This window comes from Aulonocara stuartgranti (assembly GCF_965226115.1).
Source record: "Aulonocara stuartgranti genome assembly, chromosome: 14".
Lineage (NCBI taxonomy): Eukaryota > Metazoa > Chordata > Actinopteri > Cichliformes > Cichlidae > Aulonocara > Aulonocara stuartgranti.
In genome coordinates, this window is record NC_138950.1 from 38843163 (window position 1) to 38869501 (window position 26339).

At 41.7% G+C, this 26339-nt stretch overlaps 2 protein-coding genes across 2 annotated transcripts; both read right to left on the reverse strand.

The window, feature by feature from the left end:
- Nucleotides 1-4565: 4565 nt before the first annotated feature.
- Nucleotides 4566-13887, reverse strand: LOC309688412 (amyloid protein-binding protein 2-like). Its single transcript, XM_082504127.1, has 10 exons — nucleotides 13724-13887; nucleotides 11369-11537; nucleotides 11190-11279; nucleotides 11018-11085; nucleotides 10833-10938; nucleotides 10623-10747; nucleotides 10148-10233; nucleotides 9580-9770; nucleotides 8650-8815; nucleotides 4566-8340 (listed from the first exon to the last, which is right to left on the reverse strand). The coding sequence occupies exons 1-10, from the start codon at nucleotides 13870-13872 to the stop codon at nucleotides 8078-8080; spliced, it is 1413 nt and encodes a 470-aa protein (XP_082360253.1). The 5' UTR covers nucleotides 13873-13887; the 3' UTR covers nucleotides 4566-8077.
- A 1756-nt stretch (nucleotides 13888-15643) lies between these two features.
- LOC309687650 (uncharacterized protein) lies at nucleotides 15644-18560 on the reverse strand (the record flags this gene model as incomplete). Its single annotated transcript, XM_082502745.1, is given in 4 exon segments — nucleotides 15644-16341; nucleotides 18253-18280; nucleotides 18283-18297; nucleotides 18524-18560. Coding segments are annotated over 4 exon segments (333 nt in total). The 3' UTR covers nucleotides 15644-16088.
- Nucleotides 18561-26339: the final 7779 nt, after the last annotated feature.

A 26339-nucleotide genomic window follows, 5' to 3' on the forward strand; every position in this document is an offset into this window, starting at 1 on the left:
GTCCACTCTTTAACAACCGTGACAGCCTGATTCTTTTGCTCCATGTTTTGGAGATCCCTTTGCATCTCCCTAATAGTAGCATTCGCGCGTTGAAGCTGGGCAGACGGTTCTTTTAATTCAGCACTCTTTGTCTTGTTTTCCTTCATCAGGAACAAAATCTTCTGTCGTGCTTCACCAAACTTTCCTCTACCAACAGGCAGGATTAATCCATGCATTTATGTTGTTCACATTAAATTCTGATCCTGCCGTTCAAATGTCCTGCTGAAATCAAGACTTGCCAGACAAGGCAGCATTGTCCACACTTCTCGTGTCCAATTCTGGTGTGATACATTCTTTAATTAAAAATGATCAGCTATGGATATAAAATTATACCAGTTGGAGGGAGAGGGGTTCAGTTGGACATCAGTGAGCACCTTACCAAAGCTGAAAGAAGATGGTTTATGCAGCAAAAAAGTATATAGTGGCGCTATATTCAGGCTATATTCAATTTGGATTCTTGCCCTATGGTTATGTGATGTGCTGGGGGTGAAGGAAGCCTAAACATTTCGAGAACCACTGTATTATATGGGACACACACAGTGTTGGGGAGTAACGGAATACATGTGCCGCCGTTACGTATTTAAAATACAAAATATGAGTAACTGTATTCCGTTACAGTTACCGTTTAAAAAGGTGGTATTCAGGATACAGTTACTTTGTTGAAATAAATGGATTACACTGCGGTACTTTCCTGTTTCATGTTGTCGCGGGTCAGGACTGTTTGGTTTTGTTTGACAGCTACGTGCTGTTGTTCCAGGCGGCAGCGTTACGGTTGCCATGGTTACAGGGCGACGCGCTCTCTCTCTCTCTCTGCGCCTGCGTGTTTCTTGGGTGACAGAGCGCCTTTTCGTTAAGTAAAGCAGAACTTGGAGCCCCATCTTCGGTTAAAGCCAAAGTCTCGTTGCAAAAATTACAACCTCTGTAACTACCCCCACAAATACGGCACCTGTGGTGTAATATATCCCCCAATGCTTTCAGTTTGTGTCTTGTACAGATCCCATGTGGTCGTTGAAGTGGCGCTTGTAGCGTTAAGTCCAAGTGCTAACTTCAGTTTCACACAAATTGTTACGTGCTTAAATTACACAAAATGTCAGAAATCTGCACCGTCGTGAACAAAAATCCAAACCTAACTTTTCATGATTTGTTAGGCTGACCCTCTGAGGTCCAAAATATAACTGGACATTTTTGACTCCTGTTGATTTTACATTTGTATTTCACCCTCAGATTGTTTCATTTTTATTTTCTTCCTGCCTTGTTTGGTATCATTCTTTTCAGCTCAACCTCATGTGTCTGAATTTAGTTGGTTTTTTCACTGACTTACTGTATTAACACAACTGATCTGAAATCACACAAAAAAAACCCATAAAATCCTAGTAGTTAGGTTTTTTTTACTGTCAAAACCACAGACATGTTGAGTAAATTATTTTTATAACTTGAAATGCAAATATAAATTGTACATTTTTAAAAGTTGTGCACACATTTTATAAACATATACAACTATTTATCTGAAAATGCAACCAATACATCTGGCATTTTTAAAATGTGGTACAACCATTTAAAAATACTACTATAACTAAAATGAAAGAACAATCAGGTGTCACAATAAGATGCCCCACAAACTACTTGTGCCAGTAAAAAAAATGTCCACCACAAGAGGACAACAGGTGTAGCACTGCTCCTGTTTTCACCTGGTGACAGTGTTTACATTGCAATGTGCCTTTGTGACAGTCATTAGTGGCCTCACTGACACACAAAGCAAAACTATGACTACACAACACACTAACTATACACTCCACGCTAAACGTCACAAATCTCCCACATCTCAAAACCGGCTATCGATCTCTGTCTCTCTCTCGCTGTCTTGCTTTCCCCTCTTCCTAAACAACCAAATCCCAGATGCTGACTTTTTTTAAAAAATTGGTCGACATGGTGCATTTTTCCATCGAGAGGAAAGAGGTCTCTTTTTTTTCTTTCTTTACTGTTTTTGCACTCTCATTAGAAGATGCTTAATTTAAAAATAAAAAAAAACAAGAAAGAAGAAAAAAACCAAACGTGATGATATGATTTAGTTTAGTTGAAATCAGGCACCTTCTGTTTAAATGTGTTCTTGTGAATTGATTGTGTATCGCATACATTTGATTTGACTTTCTGCGAGACAACAGTCGTCCGCTGGCCAAAAAAAGTTTTCCAAATACCTCCACGTGATCAAGCCTGGATTTAGAAAACAATAGCAAAAAAATCTGCACCTCCTGCTTCACATGCAATTTGTATTTGTGTGTTCAGAGGCGGCGGCGAGAGGGGAGACCTCGGCTCATCCACGGAACAACTGAGGGAAAAGTGTGGACTTTATACCAGTTTTTAAATTGTGTTGATCGGCCACGTAAAACCAGAGTTATGATAAAAATATCTGCAATGTTTCTTTGTTTTTTACTGAATACTGTCGTTGTTTATATTTACTGTGGGAAGAAACGGTAAAAACAGGAGTGACGGCGTGTTTTTGAGATGTGAGAGATTTGCGACGTTTAGTGCGAATCTTGTGTAGTTAGTGTGTAGTCAGTGTGTAGTTAGTGTGTAGTTAGTGTGTAGTTAGTGTGTAGTCAGTGTGTAGTTAGTGTGTAGTTAGTGTGTAGTCAGTGTGTAGTTAGTGTGTAGTCAGTGTGTAGTTAGTGTGTAGTCAGTGTGTAGTTAGTGTGTAGTTAGTGTGTAGTTAGTGTGTAGTCAGTGTGTGGTCAGTGTGTAGTTAGTGTGTAGTTAGTGTGTAGTCAGTGTGTAGTTAGTGTGTAGTTAGTGTGTAGTTAGTGTGTAGTTAGTGTGTAGTCAGTGTGTAGTTAGTGTGTAGTCAGTGTGTAGTTAGTGTGTAGTTAGTGTGTAGTTAGTGTGTAGTCAGTGTGTAGTCAGTGTGTAGTCAGTGTGTAGTTAGTGTGTAGTTAGTGTGTAGTTAGTGTGTAGTCAGTGTGTAGTTAGTGTGTAGTGTAGTCAATAGTTTTGTTGTGTGTCAGAACAATGAGGCGACTGCTGAATGTTACAGGTGTTACAGCAGTGATACGTCTGCTGCTGTCAGGCCTGCAGGTATCAGGCTGTTGTTCTCCTTCATCTCATAGTGGACAGGAATTATTTTTTGCAGTGGCACAAATAATTTGTGTTCTGTAAATAGCTTGAAATGTTTATTTAAAAAAAAACGCCTTGGCTGCATTTTTAGGTAAACAGCTGCAAAAAATGTTGTTGTTTGCATAACTCAGTTACCTTTTTGAAGAAGTAACTATATAATTAACTGCCCAGCATTGGTCATTATTTACTGTATTTTGCAGACAGAGTTACAGACTCTCTCCCAGACCACAGACTCATACTCATGATATGAGTCAGAGCTTCATAAATTTCTTTTTTAGAAAGTTGTGTTTTCAAAATTGGAGTTTAAGTTATTTTTACTTCCAATAGTTTTAACATGCTGCACAGGTCATGAACAAGATTTCTTTAAAAAAAAAAAAAATCATTGTAAGTGGGCTAAAGCAGTTAATTAAAAGTAGTCTAACATAAATGCTGTAATTTGATTACTTTAATAAACCATGTAACCTGGGTGGATTGGATGCTGGCGTGACCACAGTGCACACGTCTGCTGTTGCTCACAGTGGTCCAAGAGACCACTCAGGGAGTTTGTGTGTTCGCTCAGACACATGAAAAATTAGAGGGAACATCCCTACAGTGTAATCCTGCCCCCACCGTGCTTCGCTGTAGTGATGGTGGTGTTCGGGTGATGAGCGGTGCCTGGTTGAGGTCTGCATGACAGACTAGTGTGCTGGGATGCATCATCAGTGATGTAACATGAGGTCATCACAGGTTTTAAACCTCTCAACATCAGACACCCTCTCTCACCTGGATTAATCAGACTCACAGCCGCAGTCGTCAACAGATCTGCCTTCTTGATCCAAAGACACCTTGTGGCTTTCTCTGCTGCCTCGCTACCTGATCTAACGACCCTCATTTATGCCCGGCAATAGAAGCACTTTGCAGAGTGAACACTTTACAAATCCTGGGCATCCCACCTCTGCATGCTCGCAGGAAGATCGTCCGCCTGTGCCTGCTACTATGCACACTTTACCTCGTTTGCCTCTTTTATGTGCTCTGCAGGGTGTACTTTTAATTCCAGCACGATCAAATATATGTAAAAAAAAAAAGATTATGATTTGTATAGCAGCAATCCTAACCCTTTAAAATCTGTCTTGTGTGTAAAATGTCAGTGATGGAAGCTGTAAGGCTAGTCTATAAAAGGAGTAAAAGTTTCACAGTGAAATGTAGTGGCAATTGCCAAAAATGGCAATTTCCAAGTAAAGTCTGAAGTTCCTTTCCACTCGCTGTATTATGCACTATAACTCACCTATACTTAAAGCCAGATTTAAAGGAAGAAAACTTGAAGGACTGAAATCAAATAAACTGAATATTTCATCTCATCAGTGTAAAAGTGTCCTGTTGTTTGCTGGGATGGTGAAGTCCAGATGTGTACAGCTGACGGACAGCAAAGAGGGAAACTGTGATGGTCAACGATGTTTTAATGTTTTTGAAGCTAACAGTGAAGCAGTAACAGGACAACAGTGAACACATCCCACACGTCTCCTTTGAACTCTGAAGAGAGAAGCGGGCTGTTGGAGACATCGCAGCTTCAATTTGAACTTTGTCCTGCGCCCCCCACCCCCGACACCACCACTTGAACTACACTATTCCCTTTCAGACATCAGCAGATCATCTTGGCCAAGCAGGAAAAAGGAACTTGCACCTCAGCCGAAGCTGGATTAGAAACTGCTGCCGAGACCTGTTTTGTAATCCTCTGGAGAAGATGCAGACGTAGCCCTCACAGCACACACGTCAAATCATGCAAAGTTTCTCCATGATTCACTTTTTAAGACAAAGAAATATTCATGATCCTTCTCTTTGTATGCACCTGTTTACAAGTAAAGTCTGTAGATAAGAAATCTACTCAGAGGTGGAGGGGTGGGGGGTCTATTTAAGCCAAAGCACTGAGTGTTTAGCTGAGAGCTGGACCTCCTCCTCAGCTACAGCCCCTCACATCACTGTTACAGAGGGAGACATTGACAGCACTGAAGCAACAGCAAGGCAAAGCTCGTTTTCTTCATTCGTTCTTTTCAAAACAAACTAAATACTAAATTAACAGCGGACTATTCATCCATGGCATCACATTCTCAGTAACGTTGCACAGAATCTCCACAGCCTGTGTTCAGCCTCGACTGTGCAAAATCTCATCCTTCATCTGCTACAGCATGCGTCCATGCCTTTCTTCACGCCACTGTTACGCAGCGTCTCTTTAAGCGCTCATTTCTCCTTCACCTCTTATATTGACAGACTGCTTTAGTGAAACAAGGGTCCATGTGTAATGTTAGAATTGCACTAACGAAAAAATCCCATCCAGAGAAGCTGGTGATTCCCAAACTGTGGACTAAATATTAGACTGAAAGCATCTGCAGTGGAAGGCTTTACAGGATCACAGGTACATAAACAGTGCTGTGAACAAGAGCTTGCCCCGTTCTTGATATACACATTGTTTTTTGCATTTTTGTCTCACTTTCAGGTCATCATACAACTGTTAATGTTACACAGACATAACCAGAATAAGCTCAAAATTAGGATTAAGGGTAAAAAGTTATCCAAACCTACCTGGCCTAAAGTCTAAAAACTGGTCGAGTATGGAGGAGCACTGGTGGGGTGTTGGCCATGAACAACCTGTTAAGGTCATGGACTTGCTGGTATATTTGGGATTGTGTTGTTCTGCTGCGTAACCCGAGCACGCTCGAGCTGTACGTCGAGAGCAGAATTCCTTTTTCCATCCAGATCCTTAATCATCCAAGCAGCCCACTTCCACTCCCACTCCCTCCACATGCTCTTACTGTGATGTTCTTTTTATGAAAAGCTGTTTTTGTTTTTTTCCTTTTTCAAACAGGGCCAGGTAGGTTCTTTTGTCCCTCACCAAAAATCACAAATCAATTAAAAACGTATGTTATCTCATTTTAAATGTTGTCTGATGATCTTAATCACTGCAGTGTGACAAACATGCATGAAATGAAGAAATCAGGAGGCAAATACTTTGTCGCAGCACTGTAGCTTACTCCAAATATACAGAACAAAATCCAAACAGGTTTCAAATGGACCAACTAGGTGTTCAAATGTTCTGTTTTCTCATGTCAGTGAGCCAAACCCATTAACATGGTTAAGTCACGCACACAGCTCTGGCTACACACCTGCTGTTCAAACTATTTGTGTGTGACAGGCAGAAGAGAGCTGGCTTTAAGAGAGACAGAGGCACTAAAAGAGCTGTTTTCAGATAGACACTGACTTGAGTGGCTGCCCCAAGGCTCAGGATAAGGTCAATAAGGATTATTTAGAACTGAGAATAATGAAAAGATACAATATTACAGTCTAAAAATAAGAACATGTTCCTTTAAAGCCCTTTCGGCACAAAGTATGTAATGGCCGTTGCATACTTTGTCCACTAGAGAGCCTAAGTTAGCTTTAAAATACCAACATGGCAGCTGTAGAGCTGGTGTCCTGCAGGCTTTAGATATGACCCTGGGTCAACACACCTGAATCCAATGATTAGTTCATTGTCAGGCCTCTGGAAACCTTTTTAATTTAGCCATTTAAACCAGCTGTGTTGGATCAAGCACATGTAAAACCTGCAGGACGCCAGTCCTTGAGGCCTGGAGTTCCCCCACCCCTGTTATAGAGCTAAGATGTCGAGTAAAACTGAAAACCAGCCGAAGCTGAGCTTTTAAATAAAGCAACAGATGAGATTCTGGACAGCGAGACTCTGAACGATGGGCCAGTAACAGAAAAACATATCAGGAACTTTAATGGGATTTTCTGACAGGAGGGTGTGAAGCAGAGAGGCCACATGCACAATAATCAGGCTGCTATGCAAACACGCACACAAGCACACAATATTGGTCCCCACTGTAGCGCCGTTAAGGATATAATAGTTTATTTAGCACTTCAAAATATGGGTCCGTCTACAGACAGATAACTGCAAGCTGGTGTAAGGCTGGTAGTCATCGGTGGAGCACTTGGGCACCGAGAGTTGTGTTCCACTCACTCACTCACACATACAGCCTCAAGATGAACAAAGCGAGGCTGCGGAGCCTTTGCACATGTAGCAGCTTCCTCTTTGCCCTCCCATCCGTGTCCCTTGTTATCATAGTGTTGAGCCATTTCTCATTCAGTAAGAAAACTTAAACAAAGGGCTACATAAACATATGTTTGCATATAAATTATTGGCATTTTAATGATGCTATGTCAGTACTAAGCTGGAAAAAAAGACCTGTGAAAACCTGTTGTGTGTAAAAACCACACCTGGTGTTATCACATTCTCCTCCACGCAACTTTGAGGGTTCGCGTTCAGTTAATTGCAAAGAAAAAAACAACAACAAAAAGCCTTCAAATAAAACTCAAGAGTACAATCTGTATTTTCTTTAACTGTACAAGTGTCAAAAATATCCAACTATTTCCAGCTGTGATCTGCCAAGTGATGCTGATGGATGTGCAGGTATTCCACAGATGCTGTCGTGCAGCTCTTGAGAACACGGGTTCGCTCCCGGAGATCTGAGCTACACTGGTACGGTACAAAAGCAAAACTGCTGTCCAGGAAGAAAAAGGCGAGTGAGATGAGAGGCGAGGAGGTCGTGCGTCATCCTTATAGGACGTCTGACGTTTCTTTTCGAGTCCCCAGTCTCGGGCATGTGTCCTCTTTCTGTTGGAGAAACGCAGTGACTGCATCTTGATGGTGAGAGTGTGTTGATGAGGTTTGATAAGTGTCTTCTCTATTTATTTTTTTTATTCCATGAAAACGTGTGTATGTCTGTGTGTGTGTACTGGCAGCATACAAAGTCAACCAAGCTGCCAGTGATGTTTGAATTTGCTGTGTTACTAATCCGTGTGAAACTGAAGCATCACATTTTGGGCTCAAATCATGTCCACACCAGGCTAAAACCCACCCACTTGTCTCTTTTCCCTCCTCTCTTCTCCTTCGGTCAACCAATCAGCCGAGACAGGGGCGGGTGGGGCCTAGGCTCTGGGCCAATAGGAAAGCTTGTACCACCTCCTGGGTCTGCTGGGGTGTAGTGTTGACGTCCTCCAGGGCATCCGCCACTGCAAACTGCCGGTCCCTCAGCCGGTTCCAGTTGGACAGTACGTTGTGGTATTCAAACACCTTCTCGTAGTTTCCCACTGAGTTGTAGAGTTTGATCAGGCCTCGGTAGTCGTACTCCAGCCCACTGTAACCCTCGCCAAACAGCTTTTTACCTGTGAAGACAGAAACATCACAGACCATGTTTCATTCAGTCTCTCTGACTCGAGCCCCGTTTTTGATAATGTTACCCTCTTCCATTGTAGCGAAGTAACGTCAGGTGTTGGACTGATTAATGTCAGCTCTACATAAATGATTACATAACAATAACAGCAAAACTTGGCAATTAACTGAGAAGTAGGTTGAGTATGATGCATCTCAGTACAACATGTTCTGTGACGAAGCAACATCAGGACCCAGGCCTTGGGCCTCATTTACTGTGACACTAAAAAACATGGACGTGAACTTGTTCTGCTCTTACTGACCGATAGCGATGGAGCGCAGATAGAGCCTCTCTGCATCCTCGTACTGGTTCATGTCATAGTTGTAGAGGGAGGCCAGGTGACCCACAGACAGAGCCACCTCATAGTCTTCGTGGCCCAGTAGCTGCTCCTTAATCTGGATGGCTTTGATGTGCATCTCCTCTGCCTCCTGGTTACACAAATACGTGTGCAAGACAAAGAGATATGAATCACAAACAAAGACAAAACTCAAAGGCAATATTTATTTGGTTTCCATGGCCTTTCCCATAAATCAAACATCCAGCTACGTTTCCACTGAAAACAAAAAGTGGTTCAGTGCCTGTAAGTGTTGTAACTGGGTCAAAGTAAAGTTGTCACATTACACTCTGAAAGCAAGTTATGGCCTTTCACACTTAAATTGTTTTCCAGTCCATTTCCAATGGACTAAAAGGAATAACGTGTAGTCCCAAGTCAGTCTCTCATTAACAGCAGGATATTAGATACTTGCCCAAAGTCATTTCAGCTGCAGACTAGAACTTCTGCAGGATTACTTTTAACCTCCACTCTGGCTTTTTATAGGCCAAAGACAGCATCTAAGACTGGTGCACACTCTTTATAAATGTGCACCACTCTGATATTTGTGTAATCCCAGCCAACTGCAATGACAATATTTCACATCTCATCATTTCTGGCTTTAAATAGCAAAAACCATTCAGTCTCCCACAAACAGTGGTTTGTGCTTGTAAAAGCACAATGTGACTCACTCTCACACAAACACTCATCTCTTAATCAAGATGAGGTGAATGTGGAATAGCTGTTCTCTGCCGTTGACCTTTTCTTACACTGAGATTATTTTTATCACAAGGCAGCACAACTGGCACACGCTGGGATGGTTTATGCCCCTTAATTTTAATTATTGTGTCAAATATTACAAACCACACATGTCCTCCTCACCTTAAACTTCCTCATGGACTGGTAGAGTCGTCCGAGGTTGCCATAGTGTTTGGCTGTCTGTACGTTGAACTCTCCGAAAGCCTTCTTGGCCAGCTGCAGCGAGGAGAGGTGCAGGTCGTGAGCCTCCTGCAGGAGGCGCTCTTCTGTCTCTTTATTGTGACAGTCGATGGCAATTTCTTCCAGAATCAGGGCTGTTGGGGAAAAACAAGCAAACGCGGATAGAGTCTATAAGACATAATGCACAGCTTCAAACAGATACAGCACTGTGCAAAAGTCTTGAGCTATCCCTAACTTCTTATGTTTTAAAGGATTCAGACTCCATGTAAACTGGTCTTAATCAATAATTCTCCAGGCGTCCTGAAGCTCTTTCAAACTGTTTGTTTGGACATCGGCTGCTTTTTCACTCACTTGCTGAATGTTTTTTTAATCTGTCAAACCACAAAAGTTTGACCTACGAATAGACAACTTAGCAAAGAACCAGTTTTAAATTGTTCTTTCAAGGTACTTTATTACAAGCAGCCAGTCACACACACGAGCATAATACTACTCTCCACTTTGCCTGCCTTACCTTTGACTCTCTTAGAGGAGGCCAGCAGAAGATGGTCCTCAGGCAGAATGTGAGTTATGATGTCTATGGCACGTTCTGCATGGAATCTGAGGGACAAACACAGCACTCAGTCGTGTAACTCAGACTTGGCTGGAAACTCTACATATTGGGGACAAACACTTCCAAGAATATCAAGTGTTTCCATTGAACAAAGTTGTTTTGCAGCTCATACGGTCCAAAAGTGGATCAAAGGTCTCACCATTAGGCAATGCTGACTCACAGCCTTTGTATACACGAGGAGCATCACATGATTAATTACACAAACAACAGGCATCTCCAGTCATCTTTACGTCTGCCCGTGTGTACAGTTAAACATTTGATATGTGCAGCTGCATACACATTACCCAAATACCAGAGTCTGACTTTGGGTGTTGGACTACATTTACAAGGCAGCTCATGAGGAATGTAATTAGCCGAGTTTAGAAGATGCACTCACAGAGCATTGTCAAATTTCCCAGAGCTGTACTGGTGCACATATGAGGAGTAGGCTAGGTCTTCATGGGCTGTGGCAACATGGATGTTCTTCCCCCCAAAGACCGATTGTCGGATATCCAGCGCTGTCTGGGATTTGTACATCAGACAAGATTGAATTAAATAACATCACTGAAAACAAGAGCATACTCCTGTAGCACATCGCTCTACGTACCTGGTAAATAGCAACCGATTGGCATATGTTGTCCACATTTAATAAGTAAAATCCATAATCTAGCAGCGTGTCGGAGTACTTGGGATGCTTGTGTCCAAAATGTTCTCTGTAAGACAATATTTTCAGTCAGAAACTGCGATGTTAGAAAGTACCCTGTCGAGTCTTCATTACACCCAGCGGGTTACCTTGCTAGAAACACTGCATGTTTGATCAGCTGCTCTGCTTTTCTGAACTCTCTTTTCACCACGCAGGCCTGCAGGGAAGAGACAATCCACAGTTTACACATGTGTCTGGAAGACTAGTGTAAAAATTCAGACAAAGACTGATCTGAGCGATAAATACATGTGTGAGTGTTACCTTGGAGGCCTGGCGAAGGACATCAACCACTACTTTGACAGGCAGCCCTGGAGTAATTTCCTTCATAGCCTCTATACACCACCTGTACGCCTGAGAGACAAGGTCATTGCAGACAGAAAGGACTTTCAGTTGTCTCAGTATCAAAACTGTAAAGCACCTCAGTGGTCAAACCTACACACCTCGTCATAGTGGCTTTTGGCAAAGAGCAAGGCACAGAGCTCGCCGTACAGCGCTGCCTTGTTGGCCTGGTGGCCATGTTTGGCTAGTTTGTCCATGTAAGACTGAGCAAGCTTGAAGGTCTCCTCCCCAAGGTGGTACTTGCAGTTTCCATTACGGACATGAAGCAGCCTGAAGAGAGAAGACAGGGACGCTTCAGTCTCAGTCTTATCTGCTGTATTACTGCATAACTGTCAATTTAAAAACAACAAAAGCTGTGGAAGGAAACTGCTGCACTGGTTTCCCTGAAAATAACTGGATTCAGTTTTCCGCAATTTGCAACATGTGTGTGTGCATGTATGAGAGAAGCTCAGGCTGGCTGTCACCACTGCTACCGTCTCCTGGATTCCTCAGTTTGTATGGATGGTGAAGCCCATCTTTAATGTGGTGTTAGTGCTACTGGGGCACCACACAGGACAGTCCTGTTGATTTTCTACACTATAGATTTCCAGTGTAACAGGGAATCGAGCCACATGCAGATGCTCTCTAACGACACTGCAGTGGTTGGGTGGGCAGGAGTCAGAGTACAGGTACTGGTGAGACGTTTTGTGGGATGGTCCAACAAAAATCTCCCCTTCCTGAACGTCCCCAGGACAAAGAGATGGTTGCTGACTTCCATAGTTCACTTAAATGACTGGACACTAAACTGGAGAACCCAACAGTGATGCTGTGTACAACAGGCGGATGAACAGTCTCTAGTTTCTCGGGATGCTGGTAGACATGTAGCAGGATCAACAAACTAATCTGGAATCGTCATTGGGCAGCAAGGGACAGGCGGTCACTGAACAAACTGCTCTCCATCACGGACAACCCATCACACCCACTCGGTTACACACTACAGAGACAGCAGAGCTCATATAAAACTGTACCACAGCTTACATGTTTGTGCCCGGTCAACACACCCGTCAGGACCAAATATGCTACAGAAACATCTGGATCAAACATTTTTGCAGCTTTTTCTTAGCTCTACAGTGTTCAGTTTATTCATTAATACCATCTGCTAGGATTCATTTATATACAAGGCCTTAAATATGGGCCCATGGTACTTCTAACAATCTTGCTGTTTTAGTTTATAACAGTTACAGTGTTGTTACTCCATGACAGATAGCTGCTACTTCCACTCAGAAGGAAAGCTTAACCGTCTGTGATGAGATACAGTTTCTGTGTTTTATCCGTTTTCATCTGATAAGAATCAAAAAAATGTAAAGACAGACTGTTTAACAGCTCTTCATATGAATCACTCAGTGGCTTTTATTCACAACTAACATTTCAAGCTGTGCTGTCAGACGCCTAAGTGTTCTGGGAGAAAACACATGTTGTGTAACATCATCGGACTACAGAGTCGGACTACAGAGATGAGGTCAACAGACTGACTGAGTGGTGTTCAGTTAACAACCTCCAACTGAACACCACGAAAACTAAAGAACTTATCTTGGACTTCAGGAAGGGCAGAGCAGACCCGGCCCCACTTTACATTCACGGGAGCTGTGTGGAGAGGGTACACTCCATGAGGTTTCTGGGCGTGCAGATATCTGATGACCTCTCCTGGACTGCAAATACTACAGCGGTGGTAAAAAAAAGGCCCAGCAGCGTCTCCACTTTCTGAGAGTGCTCAGGAGGAACAACCTGGAGGAGAGGCTGCTGGTGACATTTTACAGAGCCACCATAGAGAGCATCCTAACGTACGGCATAACAACATGGTATGCAGGGTGCTCAGCTGCGGACAGGAAAGTACTGCAGAGGGTCATCAACACAGCCCAGAAGATCACTGGCTGCTCTCTGCCCAGCCTGGAGGTCACTGCAAACTCTCGGTACCTCAGCAGAGCTGGCAATATCATCAAGGACCACTCTCACCCCAGCAACCAACTGTTTGAACTATTACCGTCAGGCCGACGGTACAGGTCACATAAAACCAGGACAAACAGATTCAGGGATAGCTTCTTTCCCAGAGCTATCACCGTAGTAAATAAGCACAAAAACAATTGAACCTATTCCATACCGTCACTGTCATTATATTATGCTGCTATTCATACTGTCATCATATTAATGCTGCTATCCTGTATATATTGTACATACTGTTGTTTGAGTACTTACGATTGTTTTTTTTGTACTTTTTATATTTTACATTTATATTTATTATTGAAACTTGCACCAAGGGAGTGGCACTCCAATTTCGTTGTACTCTGTACAATGACAATAAAGGCTATTCTATTCTATTCTATTCTATTCTATCATATCTGGCACATCTAACAATTATGGTATTGTAACTATAGGACACAGAGTTCCCTGGTGAATAAAAGCAGCTCTTTGACACTGACCTGACACAGCATTCCACAGCCCGGTAGCAGTGGAGGACCTCACTGTGGAGCGTGCACAGCTGCAGGCACGACAGAAACACTTTCTCTGCATCTCCATACCAGCCCGCATCAGACAAGAAGCCACCTACAAACAGAAACATGACAGTCATCTGCCTAACAACTATGGTGTCTGCTGGTCATAGCACAAGGGTCTTAAGAAAACCAAACTTTGACTGGAAGTTTGGTCACTTAGAAAGAAATCTCTAGAGCATAGGTGTCAAACTCTGGCCCGTGGGCCAAATTTGGCCCGCAGCCTAATTACATTTGGCCTGCGAAGCCATACCAAATTATTATTAGAGCTGGCCTACTGGTATTATACAGCTAATATATATATTAGCTGTATAATACTAATACTTTGCTTGTTCCATATTCAGTTTTCCAGCAAAACCTATTTGAGTCCATAAGAAAAGATTCATTCTTACATCTGGAGGAAGATTTTTTTTTCAATAAATATTAATGTTAGCCTGCAACTTTGTTCCATTTTGAATTTTGGCCCACTCTGTATTTGAGTTTGACACCCCTGCTCTAAAGTTTTAAGGCACAGAGAATATCAACCCAAAATCCAGAAACACACATTATGTAAAAGTTAATGACATGCAAATCAGTTTCTAAGTGAAATAAATATTTAGTATTTTGGTGGAGAAACCCTTGTTGGGAAGCACAGCAGTAAGATGTTTCTTGTAGGGATTTTGGCCCATTGCTCTTTACAGAAACTCTAAAACCTGGCTGTTGCTTAGCAACTTGAGGCTTCGGCTCACTCCACAAATTTCATATAGGAATGCCAAGCTTCTTCTTATCCTCTCCTTTGTTACCTTGTTGGTATGTTTTGGGTTAATGTCATGTGGGAAGACTTTTGTTCTTTGGTGGAGAAACTGGAAAGAAACTGATTCTGCAGACAGGTGTGCTTTATACACATAATGAGTTAAGATGGGGAGTATCTGGAATTCACTGACTAATGTTTCAGAGATCTATGGGAGCTAGAACTCTGCTCAAATATTAAATTCTCTCAATGACATGACAATAGGGCTGAACGATATATCGCATTTGCGATAATATCGCGACATGATCAAGTGCAATTTTCTAACCGCAAAGGCTGCGATTATACTCTGGACATGTCCAAATTCATGGGCTGCATCCTCCTGAGGCCGCATTTGTAGACCGATTACGTCACAGCGACGCGCCGAAGGCTGTCCAAATTACTACCATATCCCAGAATTCATAGCGCGGCCCAGCCAAACTCCAGTTTCCAGCAATGGCGGCCGCTACTAAGTTTTAAAATTACTCATACTAATCTTTCTGGGTCACAAAATAAACTTTTAACATATTTTCAGGCGAGAAAGTAGTTGTGTAAACATCAAATATCTGCTCGGTTTATCAAGATATCCCATATTTGCAAAAGTGCTTCGACGTTTTCAGAGGCGTCTGCTACCCACCAGCTCGACAGCTAGCCGGGAGCTCGAGGGTTACTGATGCGGCCGAGAACGGCACAACTCCCGGCACATCATTTTCAGATCACCGCGGAGTTTCGCTGCTCGGGTTAAACGTGATATATAAGTCACTTAGACAACCTAAAAATGTTATTGTTGGGCTTTTTTCAGTGTTTTGTTTGTTCGTGAGTAAATCGGTTTGGCTGAGATTAAAGTTATTAGATTAGATAAAATAAAACTTTATTAATCCCCCGGGTGGGTTCCTCCTTGGTTTTCACACAGCTGACTAAACGTCAAACAGAAAACTTATTAAACAGAAGTATGAGACAGTCGAGAATTTACACCAGTGTCTGGTTATATTTTAGATAGCAAGAAGCAGACGGCCGAGTTTATTAAACTCCACCGAGACAGCGGTGACGCTAATCAGAACTAGACCGTCCAATTTCACGCCTGTTTGTGTGTGTGTTTATACAATTGCTATTATGTTTGCACTTTATGTGTAATGTTACTGACTGCAGAGATCAGTAAGATGTGTGTATTTTTTATTTATTAGTTTTATTTATTTAATATTATTTTTTAATTGAATGACTGTCTAGTAGTTCACAGATGTCGAAAAACTGAGTGTGGTAAAGCCACTGATTTTGTTTATGTATATTTCTGCAATCTGCACATTGTACTGACTTTCATTTTAATGTTTACACCAGGGTTCCTTGTCAGCACTTTATGCTCAGATGTTTGTAAGCTAAAAATAAACTATTGTGTATGTTCAAATATACCTCGCTGCTTATTCCACTTTACTTTTGAATACTTCCTCATCCCACCACCAAGCCTCCTTGTTCCATTTCCTCTGTGCAGAGGCTGCCCCGAACACCTCCTCAGCAGGTTGATTACGGCTTTAGTCACCAATACCTCATCTCAAGTCTTTCCTGACTTCTGCACAACATTTTTTGCTGGTATTTAAGTACAGCCTCGTTTTCATCGCCTTGTGCATGTGTGATGATGTGCTTCAAACGTAAGACCTTAAGCAGCAGACTCCACAGCATGCCTCTGCCCAGGTTATCGACAGCTACATCCAGCCATGCTGCAAACCTGGAGGTCAGGCCCAGCCTCCTTGCCAGCCAGCCGTCCACTGCTGCACAGAGAACAGTGGGGCTTAGATGGGATTAAACAGTTCTTATCTGCACTAAGAACAGTGTGAAGCTCATATTCAAGCAGCCCATGCAGACAGTTCTTACTTGTCATATGGAAAACACAAGTGATAAAAACTTCATCAAAGCTTAATGGACTCCGCCATAATATATTATTGCTTATAGATAAAAAGCTGGTGTCAAAACATCATCACCAGGACCCTGAATTCACCCGCAATGTACATCAGGACAAAACATGGACTCACAAAGACCAGCACCTTACTAATACCTTAATAATGCTTAATAGTGCAGCATTGTTATAAAGTGCTACACTTATTTCCTGAACGTTTACATTAGTCACACATCACTGTCAACATTATATTCAAACAGACCATTTATACTATCATATATAACTCACTGTAGCTAATTCATTTCTACGTTACTCCCTTCCTTCTTTGGTTATTTCAGCACTACCTGCACAGTTACGTTGTTACATTATCTGTGCAAAATCGACAAAAATCTGTTTCTTCAGTTATTTATAAAGATCTGTTCAGGGTTTACGGATGGGTGACAAATTAAAGGAAAACTTAGCAAAGTCTCTTAGTACAGTTTTAGGATTAAAATAGGAGCTTCCATGCTCTGTGAGAAAAGAAGGAGGACAAATCAGGCCTGATTGTTTAAGACCTTGTATGTGAGGAGCAGGATTTTGAATTCTGGATTTAACAGGAAGCCAAAACAGGAGAAATCTGCTCTCTCTTTCTAGTCCCTGTCAGGACTCTTGCTGCAGCATTTTGGATCAGCTGAAGGCTTTTCAGGGAGTTTTTAGGACTTCCTGATAATAATGAATTGCAGTCGTCCAGCCTGGAAGTAATAAATGCATGAACTAGTTTTTCAGCGTCACTCTGAGACAGGATATTTCTAACTTTAGAGATGTTGCACAAATGGAAGAAAGCAGTCTTACATATTTGTTTAATATGTGCGCTGAAGGACATGTCCTGGTCAAAAATGACTCCAAGGTTCCTCACAGTGTTACTGGAGGCCAAGGTAATGCCATCCAGAGTAAGAATCTGCTTAGATATCATATTTCTAGGCTCTTCAGGGCCGAGTACAATAACCTCAGTTTGATCTGAATTAAGAAGCAGAAAGTTAGCGGCCATCCAGGTCTTTATGTCTTTAAGACATTCCTGCAGTTTAACTCATTGGTGTGTGTTATCTGGCTTCATGGACAGATAGAGCTGGGTGTCATCTGCATAGCAGTGTAAATGTATGCTATGTCTTCTAATGATGCTGCCTAAGGGAAGCATGTATAATGTAAACAGAATTGGTCCTAGCACTGAACCCTGTGGAACTCCATAATTAACCTCAGTGTGTGAAGAGGACTCTCCATTTACATGCACAAACTGGAGTCTATTAGATAGATATGATACAAACCACTGCAGTGCAGTACTTGTAATACCTACAGCATGTTCTAATCGCTCTAATAGGATATTATGGTCGACAGTATCGAACGCTGCACTAAGGTCTAGCAGGACAAGCACAGACATGAGTCCACTGTCAGAGGCCATAGAAGGATCCTTTTAAATAGTCCAGAGTATGTGAAGCATTGTGGGTTAATTTATTATTAAACTGAGGCAGATAAAGTGCTTGAAGTTTACAGAATAAAGCGCTGTATGGTTAAAGGTAACTTTGAGTCTAAAGTGCCTTATGTGGTCAGTAAGACCTAAAAAAAGTATTTTAAATAGTCTTGAAATGCCCCTCTTCACATATGGTACATGTATGATCAACTGCATATACCTGCTTAGGAGAAATGCAGAAATTATTCAAGTTATTTTCAGCAAAGTCATTCAAAAGTTGTGCTCACAGATCCAGCGAGCTAAGCAGAGGGTGCATTACCATCAAGAGATACACGCAGTGAGTAAAGAGGGAGAAACACTACTGGTAAGCAGCCCATGCAGCAAACACCAGCCAATCCTGATGTATCCTGAAAAACACAGAGACATGACAAACTGAGACTCACACAGTACTTGATACACTTAAGGCCAGCTCACAATTTCTACACATTTTTCAAGTGTGGTCATTCTGCTTCAGCAGCTTCCCAACACACCGAAATGCTCCAGCAGGCAACAAGCTGCTTTATGTTCACAGCACCAGTTAAGTGACTCATTATACAAACACACAGCAATGTAACACAACTGAGTGTTTCTCACCAACTATATTCGGCCAGTAAAGCAGTAAATTGGTCATGTGATTTTGACGCGCCGACGTGTCCGGCGACCCCAGAGGTTTAACTTAATATTTAAGTGTCTCTTGGTTTTAGACTAGTTGTTTAGTCTATTTTGATGTTTTAAACCATATCACAGGGTTTTTACTTCACCATTTACGGGGTTTTAACAAGCAAACAAAAGACAGATCGTGATGTTTGAAAATGTTTTGGAAATATTCTTTAAAGATTAGATGTAAAATACGCAGAGGATAAATTCAATTGGTTTATTAGTTTATTACATAAGTTGAAAAAAAGTTAAACAAGTAAATAAAGAAACAACGTAAAAGAAAAGTAAACAAAACAAATCGGTAAATAAAGGAAAATGGTAATAAGAAGGGAAAAAAAAGAAAAGAGAAAACCCCAACAATCCCCTCTGAGCAAGCACTAGGCGACAGTGGGGAAGAAAAACTGCCTTTAAACGGGCAGAAACTTCCGGCAGAACCAGGCTCACGAGGGGCAGTCAACTGCCGGGACTGGTTGGGGTGAAAAAAGATGAAGGAGAGAGGGAAGAAGTGTTAGGAGAGAAGGGGAGAGGAGAGGTGAAAATTAAGATGGAACAGAGGTGGAGGGAGACGAGGTGACATCTGCAGTAGAAAAAATAGAAAAAGTAGAAAAAGCAGGAGTGTCCCTCCTCCAGAAGAAGCGGAAACGTTTTTTCTTCTTTTCCATGAGCTTTTCCACGACCACTTTTTTCTCTAGGATGAGGGTTCTCAGCTGATCGGTTGTTTCTTCAACTTCCTTCTCAAGTTTCTGGCATCTTTGCTCCATTTCTTTTAATAGATTGCACTTATCTGTATTTTGCTGTTGTTTTTCCTCGTGCATCTTTTCTAACTGCTCATTTCTTCTCTCCAAGTCCTGGAGAATACGTTTTTTTTCTTCTTCCTGTTGCTCTTTCTCTTGAAGAAGCTCTTTATTTTTGCACTCTGTTTCATCCAGCCTGACTTTCAGCACTTCGTATTTTTTCTTTATGCCTTTGAGTTGGTCCTGCATTTGTGTGACCCCTTCCTTTTTCTGTCCGAGGATTTGTGCAGTTTGTTCCATAGCTTCATCAAGCATTCCTTGGAGCGCCTGATTCTTTTGCTCCATGTTTTGGAGATCCCTTTGCATCTCCCCAATAGTAGCATTCGCGCGTTGAAGCTGGGCAGACGTTTCTTTTAATTCAGCACTCTTTGTCTTGTTTTCCTTCATCAGGACCAAAATCTTCTCTCGTGCTTCACCAAACATTACTTCCCAGGCCTCACTAATAATTTTTGTGCAAGGCTGGCGTTGCTGTTGTTTTTCCAGCTCTTGATTTCGTGCTTCCAATTGTCTACACTTCTCCTCCAGTTGAAGCTTCTCTTCTTCAATTTGTTTAATTTTTGCATGTAGGTCGGAGTTTTCCTGTAATGTCCTTTGGACTGATGAGGCACCAATGGATCGTGTCATATCAGGCTTACCTCTTGCAGTGAGTGGCCGGCCAGACCTCGAAGGAGAGGCAGCAAAATTGTTTATTCCTTGTTGGTGTTCTCGTGGATCCATTTTTAATCCTGTGCACAGTGACTCTGAAGAGGTTTACAAATACTTTCAAATGTATCTCTGGTCGAACGTTTGAAGGCTGCGAACAAACTGACTAAAACTTGCTGCTCCTGACCCCTATTTATAGAAAAACTTCAAAGGATCAAAGGCATGTCCTTGTGACATCATCACATGTCCTTGTGACATCATCACTCTTTATGAATCAGATTGTCACATGACATTTTAGAATGGGGATGTTTGTTTGTTTTTAAACCGTTTTCAAATTTAACCCTCTGTGGTCCAGGGTAGAATTGGCCGTTCTTGACTATTTTTGATTTTACCTCTATATTTCACCTTTAAAATATGTTTTTCTTGCCTTATTTGGCACCATTATTTTCAGCACTACCTCAAATATCTGAAATTTGAGTTATTGTTTTCATTTTGGTATACTATATTAGCACAGTTCATCTAAATTAATAACACAATAAATTGTGTGTGCATCTCCTGTTTTGTCATGGTTGTATGTCCCGGTTCGTGACAGGCTGCATGAGCTCATCTGGTGGGAGTGTAGTACTGTAGTATTTCAGGCATAAAAACGTGGTTTTCACAGACCTTGTCACAGGGTCTGAGTTGGAAGATTTTGGTAAAGCTTTGTCCCTGAGGTAGTTGAAAAACCCCAGTTGGGTAAAGCGTTTGGGTTTTTTTGTTAACAGACATGCTTATCTATTTAGTTGGTGTTTTTTTTTTTTCAGCTAAATTTTTTAGTGCAATTAGCACTTTCAGCATCAATCCATAGCAATGTGTTGTATTTTTCACATTGTCTGTGTGTAAAATACATATGTAAGCATAGATTACACAAAGGATCCTGCACGCCAAGCTGGATACAAATAGAAATCCCTGGAAACAATTCTTTCTGCGCTTAAGAGCAGCTTCCTATTGCAACGCTGGAGGATTTGTCACCATTACTGGATACGCTGCAGAAGCACAGCAAAGCAGTGACTGTGTGGAGTCGAAAACTATTACACCAACTACACTACACACTCACCCACATTACCCCAATCACTGGCGTGTTTACACAACAGAGACGCTGAGTCTTTGTTACGGGCGCCAGCCACTGTGACCTCGTTGTGTGGACACAGAGAGACCTTGCTGTGACTCGCGTCTTCCCTGCTGTGGATTTCTGGAAACCGCGCTTAAAGCAAGCACAAGACTTCTTTCGTAAAGTGTGCCTTCCTGAACTTGTTGGGAAATACTTCTGGAAACAACGTGCTGCTCTAAATAGCCTGTAATGTTTCATGTTGTGGTTAAAGATTGATGACAGCTGTGTGGTGCGATGTAAATAGTTTGCATTTCATTTTTATGTGATTGCTGTGTACATGTGAATAGATCTATAATAAAGAAAAACAAACAAATATACTATTCTTTTTTGTTTTATTAAAACAACTTCACACAAAGTACAGCTATTTACAATGTACCGACCCGGAAGTGCTTTCGCCCGGAGCTGCCGCACCCGCGGTCAATCCACCAGCTGCTGCCAATCAACTACCATCTTCAGCAGGGCTACTTAATGGTGTGGCTGAGCGACAGACAGCGCTGGAGTATTGCACTAAGCCTGGGATTGACGGAGGATTCACGGACACTAAGGAAGCACTTGGAGGAGAGACGGGCACTCACTACCACGCACGGGCTTACACGGAAGGAGGGACGCACTATCACCATTGTTGCACATTTGAACTGTTGTCACCTTGCTGCACTGTAAATAAATGCACTGTCATTATTTCTGAGCTCCGCGCCTGAGTCCACTCTTTAACAACCGTGACAGCCTGATTCTTTTGCTCCATGTTTTGGAGATCCCTTTGCATCTCCCTAATAGTAGCATTCGCGCGTTGAAGCTGGGCAGACGGTTCTTTTAATTCAGCACTCTTTGTCTTGTTTTCCTTCATCAGGAACAAAATCTTCTGTCGTGCTTCACCAAACTTTCCTCTACCAACAGGCAGGATTAATCCATGCATTTATGTTGTTCACATTAAATTCTGATCCTGCCGTTCAAATGTCCTGCTGAAATCAAGACTTGCCAGACAAGGCAGCATTGTCCACACTTCTCGTGTCCAATTCTGGTGTGATACATTCTTTAATTAAAAATGATCAGCTATGGATATAAAATTATACCAGTTGGAGGGAGAGGGGTTCAGTTGGACATCAGTGAGCACCTTACCAAAGCTGAAAGAAGATGGTTTATGCAGCAAAAAAGTATATAGTGGCGCTATATTCAGGCTATATTCAATTTGGATTCTTGCCCTATGGTTATGTGATGTGCTGGGGGTGAAGGAAGCCTAAACATTTCGAGAACCACTGTATTATATGGGACACACACAGTGTTGGGGAGTAACGGAATACATGTGCCGCCGTTACGTATTTAAAATACAAAATATGAGTAACTGTATTCCGTTACAGTTACCGTTTAAAAAGGTGGTATTCAGGATACAGTTACTTTGTTGAAATAAATGGATTACACTGCGGTACTTTCCTGTTTCATGTTGTCGCGGGTCAGGACTGTTTGGTTTTGTTTGACAGCTACGTGCTGTTGTTCCAGGCGGCAGCGTTACGGTTGCCATGGTTACAGGGCGACGCGCTCTCTCTCTCTCTCTGCGCCTGCGTGTTTCTTGGGTGACAGAGCGCCTTTTCGTTAAGTAAAGCAGAACTTGGAGCCCCATCTTCGGTTAAAGCCAAAGTCTCGTTGCAAAAATTACAACCTCTGTAACTACCCCCACAAATACGGCACCTGTGGTGTAATATATCCCCCAATGCTTTCAGTTTGTGTCTTGTACAGATCCCATGTGGTCGTTGAAGTGGCGCTTGTAGCGTTAAGTCCAAGTGCTAACTTCAGTTTCACACAAATTGTTACGTGCTTAAATTACACAAAATGTCAGAAATCTGCACCGTCGTGAACAAAAATCCAAACCTAACTTTTCATGATTTGTTAGGCTGACCCTCTGAGGTCCAAAATATAACTGGACATTTTTGACTCCTGTTGATTTTACATTTGTATTTCACCCTCAGATTGTTTCATTTTTATTTTCTTCCTGCCTTGTTTGGTATCATTCTTTTCAGCTCAACCTCATGTGTCTGAATTTAGTTGGTTTTTTCACTGACTTACTGTATTAACACAACTGATCTGAAATCACACAAAAAAACCCCATAAAATCCTAGTAGTTAGGTTTTTTTTACTGTCAAAACCACAGACATGTTGAGTAAATTATTTTTATAACTTGAAATGCAAATATAAATTGTACATTTTTAAAAGTTGTGCACACATTTTATAAACATATACAACTATTTATCTGAAAATGCAACCAATACATCTGGCATTTTTAAAATGTGGTACAACCATTTAAAAATACTACTATAACTAAAATGAAAGAACAATCAGGTGTCACAATAAGATGCCCCACAAACTACTTGTGCCAGTAAAAAAAATGTCCACCACAAGAGGACAACAGGTGTAGCACTGCTCCTGTTTTCACCTGGTGACAGTGTTTACATTGCAATGTGCCTTTGTGACAGTCATTAGTGGCCTCACTGACACACAAAGCAAAACTATGACTACACAACACACTAACTATACACTCCACGCTAAACGTCACAAATCTCCCACATCTCAAAACCGGCTATCGATCTCTGTCTCTCTCTCGCTGTCTTGCTTTCCCCTCTTCCTAAACAACCAAATCCCAGATGCTGACTTTTTTTAAAAAATTGGTCGACATGGTGCATTTTTCCATCGAGAGGAAAGAGGTCTCTTTTTTTTCTTTCTTTACTGTTTTTGCACTCTCATTAGAAGATGCTTAATTTAAAAATAAAAAAAAACAAGAAAGAAGAAAAAAACCAAACGTGATGATATGATTTAGTTTAGTTGAAATCAGGCACCTTCTGTTTAAATGTGTTCTTGTGAATTGATTGTGTATCGCATACATTTGATTTGACTTTCTGCGAGACAACAGTCGTCCGCTGGCCAAAAAAAGTTTTCCAAATACCTCCACGTGATCAAGCCTGGATTTAGAAAACAATAGCAAAAAAATCTGCACCTCCTGCTTCACATGCAATTTGTATTTGTGTGTTCAGAGGCGGCGGCGAGAGGGGAGACCTCGGCTCATCCACGGAACAACTGAGGGAAAAGTGTGGACTTTATACCAGTTTTTAAATTGTGTTGATCGGCCACGTAAAACCAGAGTTATAATAAAAATATCTGCAATGTTTCTTTGTTTTTTACTGAATACTGTCGTTGTTTATATTTACTGTGGGAAGAAACGGTAAAAACAGGAGTGACGGCGTGTTTTTGAGATGTGAGAGATTTGCGACGTTTAGTGCGAATCTTGTGTAGTTAGTGTGTAGTCAGTGTGTAGTTAGTGTGTAGTTAGTGTGTAGTTAGTGTGTAGTCAGTGTGTAGTTAGTGTGTAGTTAGTGTGTAGTCAGTGTGTAGTTAGTGTGTAGTCAGTGTGTAGTTAGTGTGTAGTCAGTGTGTAGTTAGTGTGTAGTTAGTGTGTAGTTAGTGTGTAGTCAGTGTGTGGTCAGTGTGTAGTTAGTGTGTAGTTAGTGTGTAGTTAGTGTGTAGTCAGTGTGTAGTTAGTGTGTAGTTAGTGTGTAGTTAGTGTGTAGTTAGTGTGTAGTCAGTGTGTAGTTAGTGTGTAGTCAGTGTGTAGTTAGTGTGTAGTTAGTGTGTAGTTAGTGTGTAGTTAGTGTGTAGTCAGTGTGTGGTCAGTGTGTAGTTAGTGTGTAGTCAGTGTGTAGTTAGTGTGTAGTCAGTGTGTAGTCAGTGTGTAGTTAGTGTGTAGTTAGTGTGTAGTTAGTGTGTAGTCAGTGTGTAGTTAGTGTGTAGTTAGTGTGTAGTTAGTGTGTAGTCAGTGTGTAGTTAGTGTGTAGTCAGTGTGTAGTTAGTGTGTAGTTAGTGTGTAGTTAGTGTGTAGTCAGTGTGTAGTCAGTGTGTAGTCAGTGTGTAGTTAGTGTGTAGTTAGTGTGTAGTTAGTGTGTAGTCAGTGTGTAGTTAGTGTGTAGTGTAGTCAATAGTTTTGTTGTGTGTCAGAACAATGAGGCGACTGCTGAATGTTACAGGTGTTACAGCAGTGATACGTCTGCTGCTGTCAGGCCTGCAGGTATCAGGCTGTTGTTCTCCTTCATCTCATAGTGGACAGGAATTATTTTTTGCAGTGGCACAAATAATTTGTGTTCTGTAAATAGCTTGAAATGTTTATTTAAAAAAAAACGCCTTGGCTGCATTTTTAGGTAAACAGCTGCAAAAAATGTTGTTGTTTGCATAACTCAGTTACCTTTTTGAAGAAGTAACTATATAATTAACTGCCCAGCATTGGTCATTATTTACTGTATTTTGCAGACAGAGTTACAGACTCTCTCCCAGACCACAGACTCATACTCATGATATGAGTCAGAGCTTCATAAATTTCTTTTTTAGAAAGTTGTGTTTTCAAAATTGGAGTTTAAGTTATTTTTACTTCCAATAGTTTTAACATGCTGCACAGGTCATGAACAAGATTTCTTTAAAAAAAAAAAAATCATTGTAAGTGGGCTAAAGCAGTTAATTAAAAGTAGTCTAACATAAATGCTGTAATTTGATTACTTTAATAAACCATGTAACCTGGGTGGATTGGATGCTGGCGTGACCACAGTGCACACGTCTGCTGTTGCTCACAGTGGTCCAAGAGACCACTCAGGGAGTTTGTGTGTTCGCTCAGACACATGAAAAATTAGAGGGAACATCCCTACAGTGTAATCCTGCCCCCACCGTGCTTCGCTGTAGTGATGGTGGTGTTCGGGTGATGAGCGGTGCCTGGTTGAGGTCTGCATGACAGACTAGTGTGCTGGGATGCATCATCAGTGATGTAACATGAGGTCATCACAGGTTTTAAACCTCTCAACATCAGACACCCTCTCTCACCTGGATTAATCAGACTCACAGCCGCAGTCGTCAACAGATCTGCCTTCTTGATCCAAAGACACCTTGTGGCTTTCTCTGCTGCCTCGCTACCTGATCTAACGACCCTCATTTATGCCCGGCAATAGAAGCACTTTGCAGAGTGAACACTTTACAAATCCTGGGCATCCCACCTCTGCATGCTCGCAGGAAGATCGTCCGCCTGTGCCTGCTACTATGCACACTTTACCTCGTTTGCCTCTTTTATGTGCTCTGCAGGGTGTACTTTTAATTCCAGCACGATCAAATATATGTAAAAAAAAAAAGATTATGATTTGTATAG

Coding starts and splice junctions, on each gene's coding strand:
- LOC309688412 (XM_082504127.1), bottom strand. CDS start 13,872: ATGACTGTCATGTTTCTGTTTGTAGGTGGCTTCTTGTCTGATGCGGGC. Junction 11,086..11,189: donor TCCTTCGCCAGGCCTCCAAG/GTAACACTCACA, acceptor TCTTCCCTGCAG/GCCTGCGTGGTGAAAAGAGA. Junction 10,939..11,017: donor CATGCAGTGTTTCTAGCAAG/GTAACCCGCTGG, acceptor ATTGTCTTACAG/AGAACATTTTGGACACAAGC.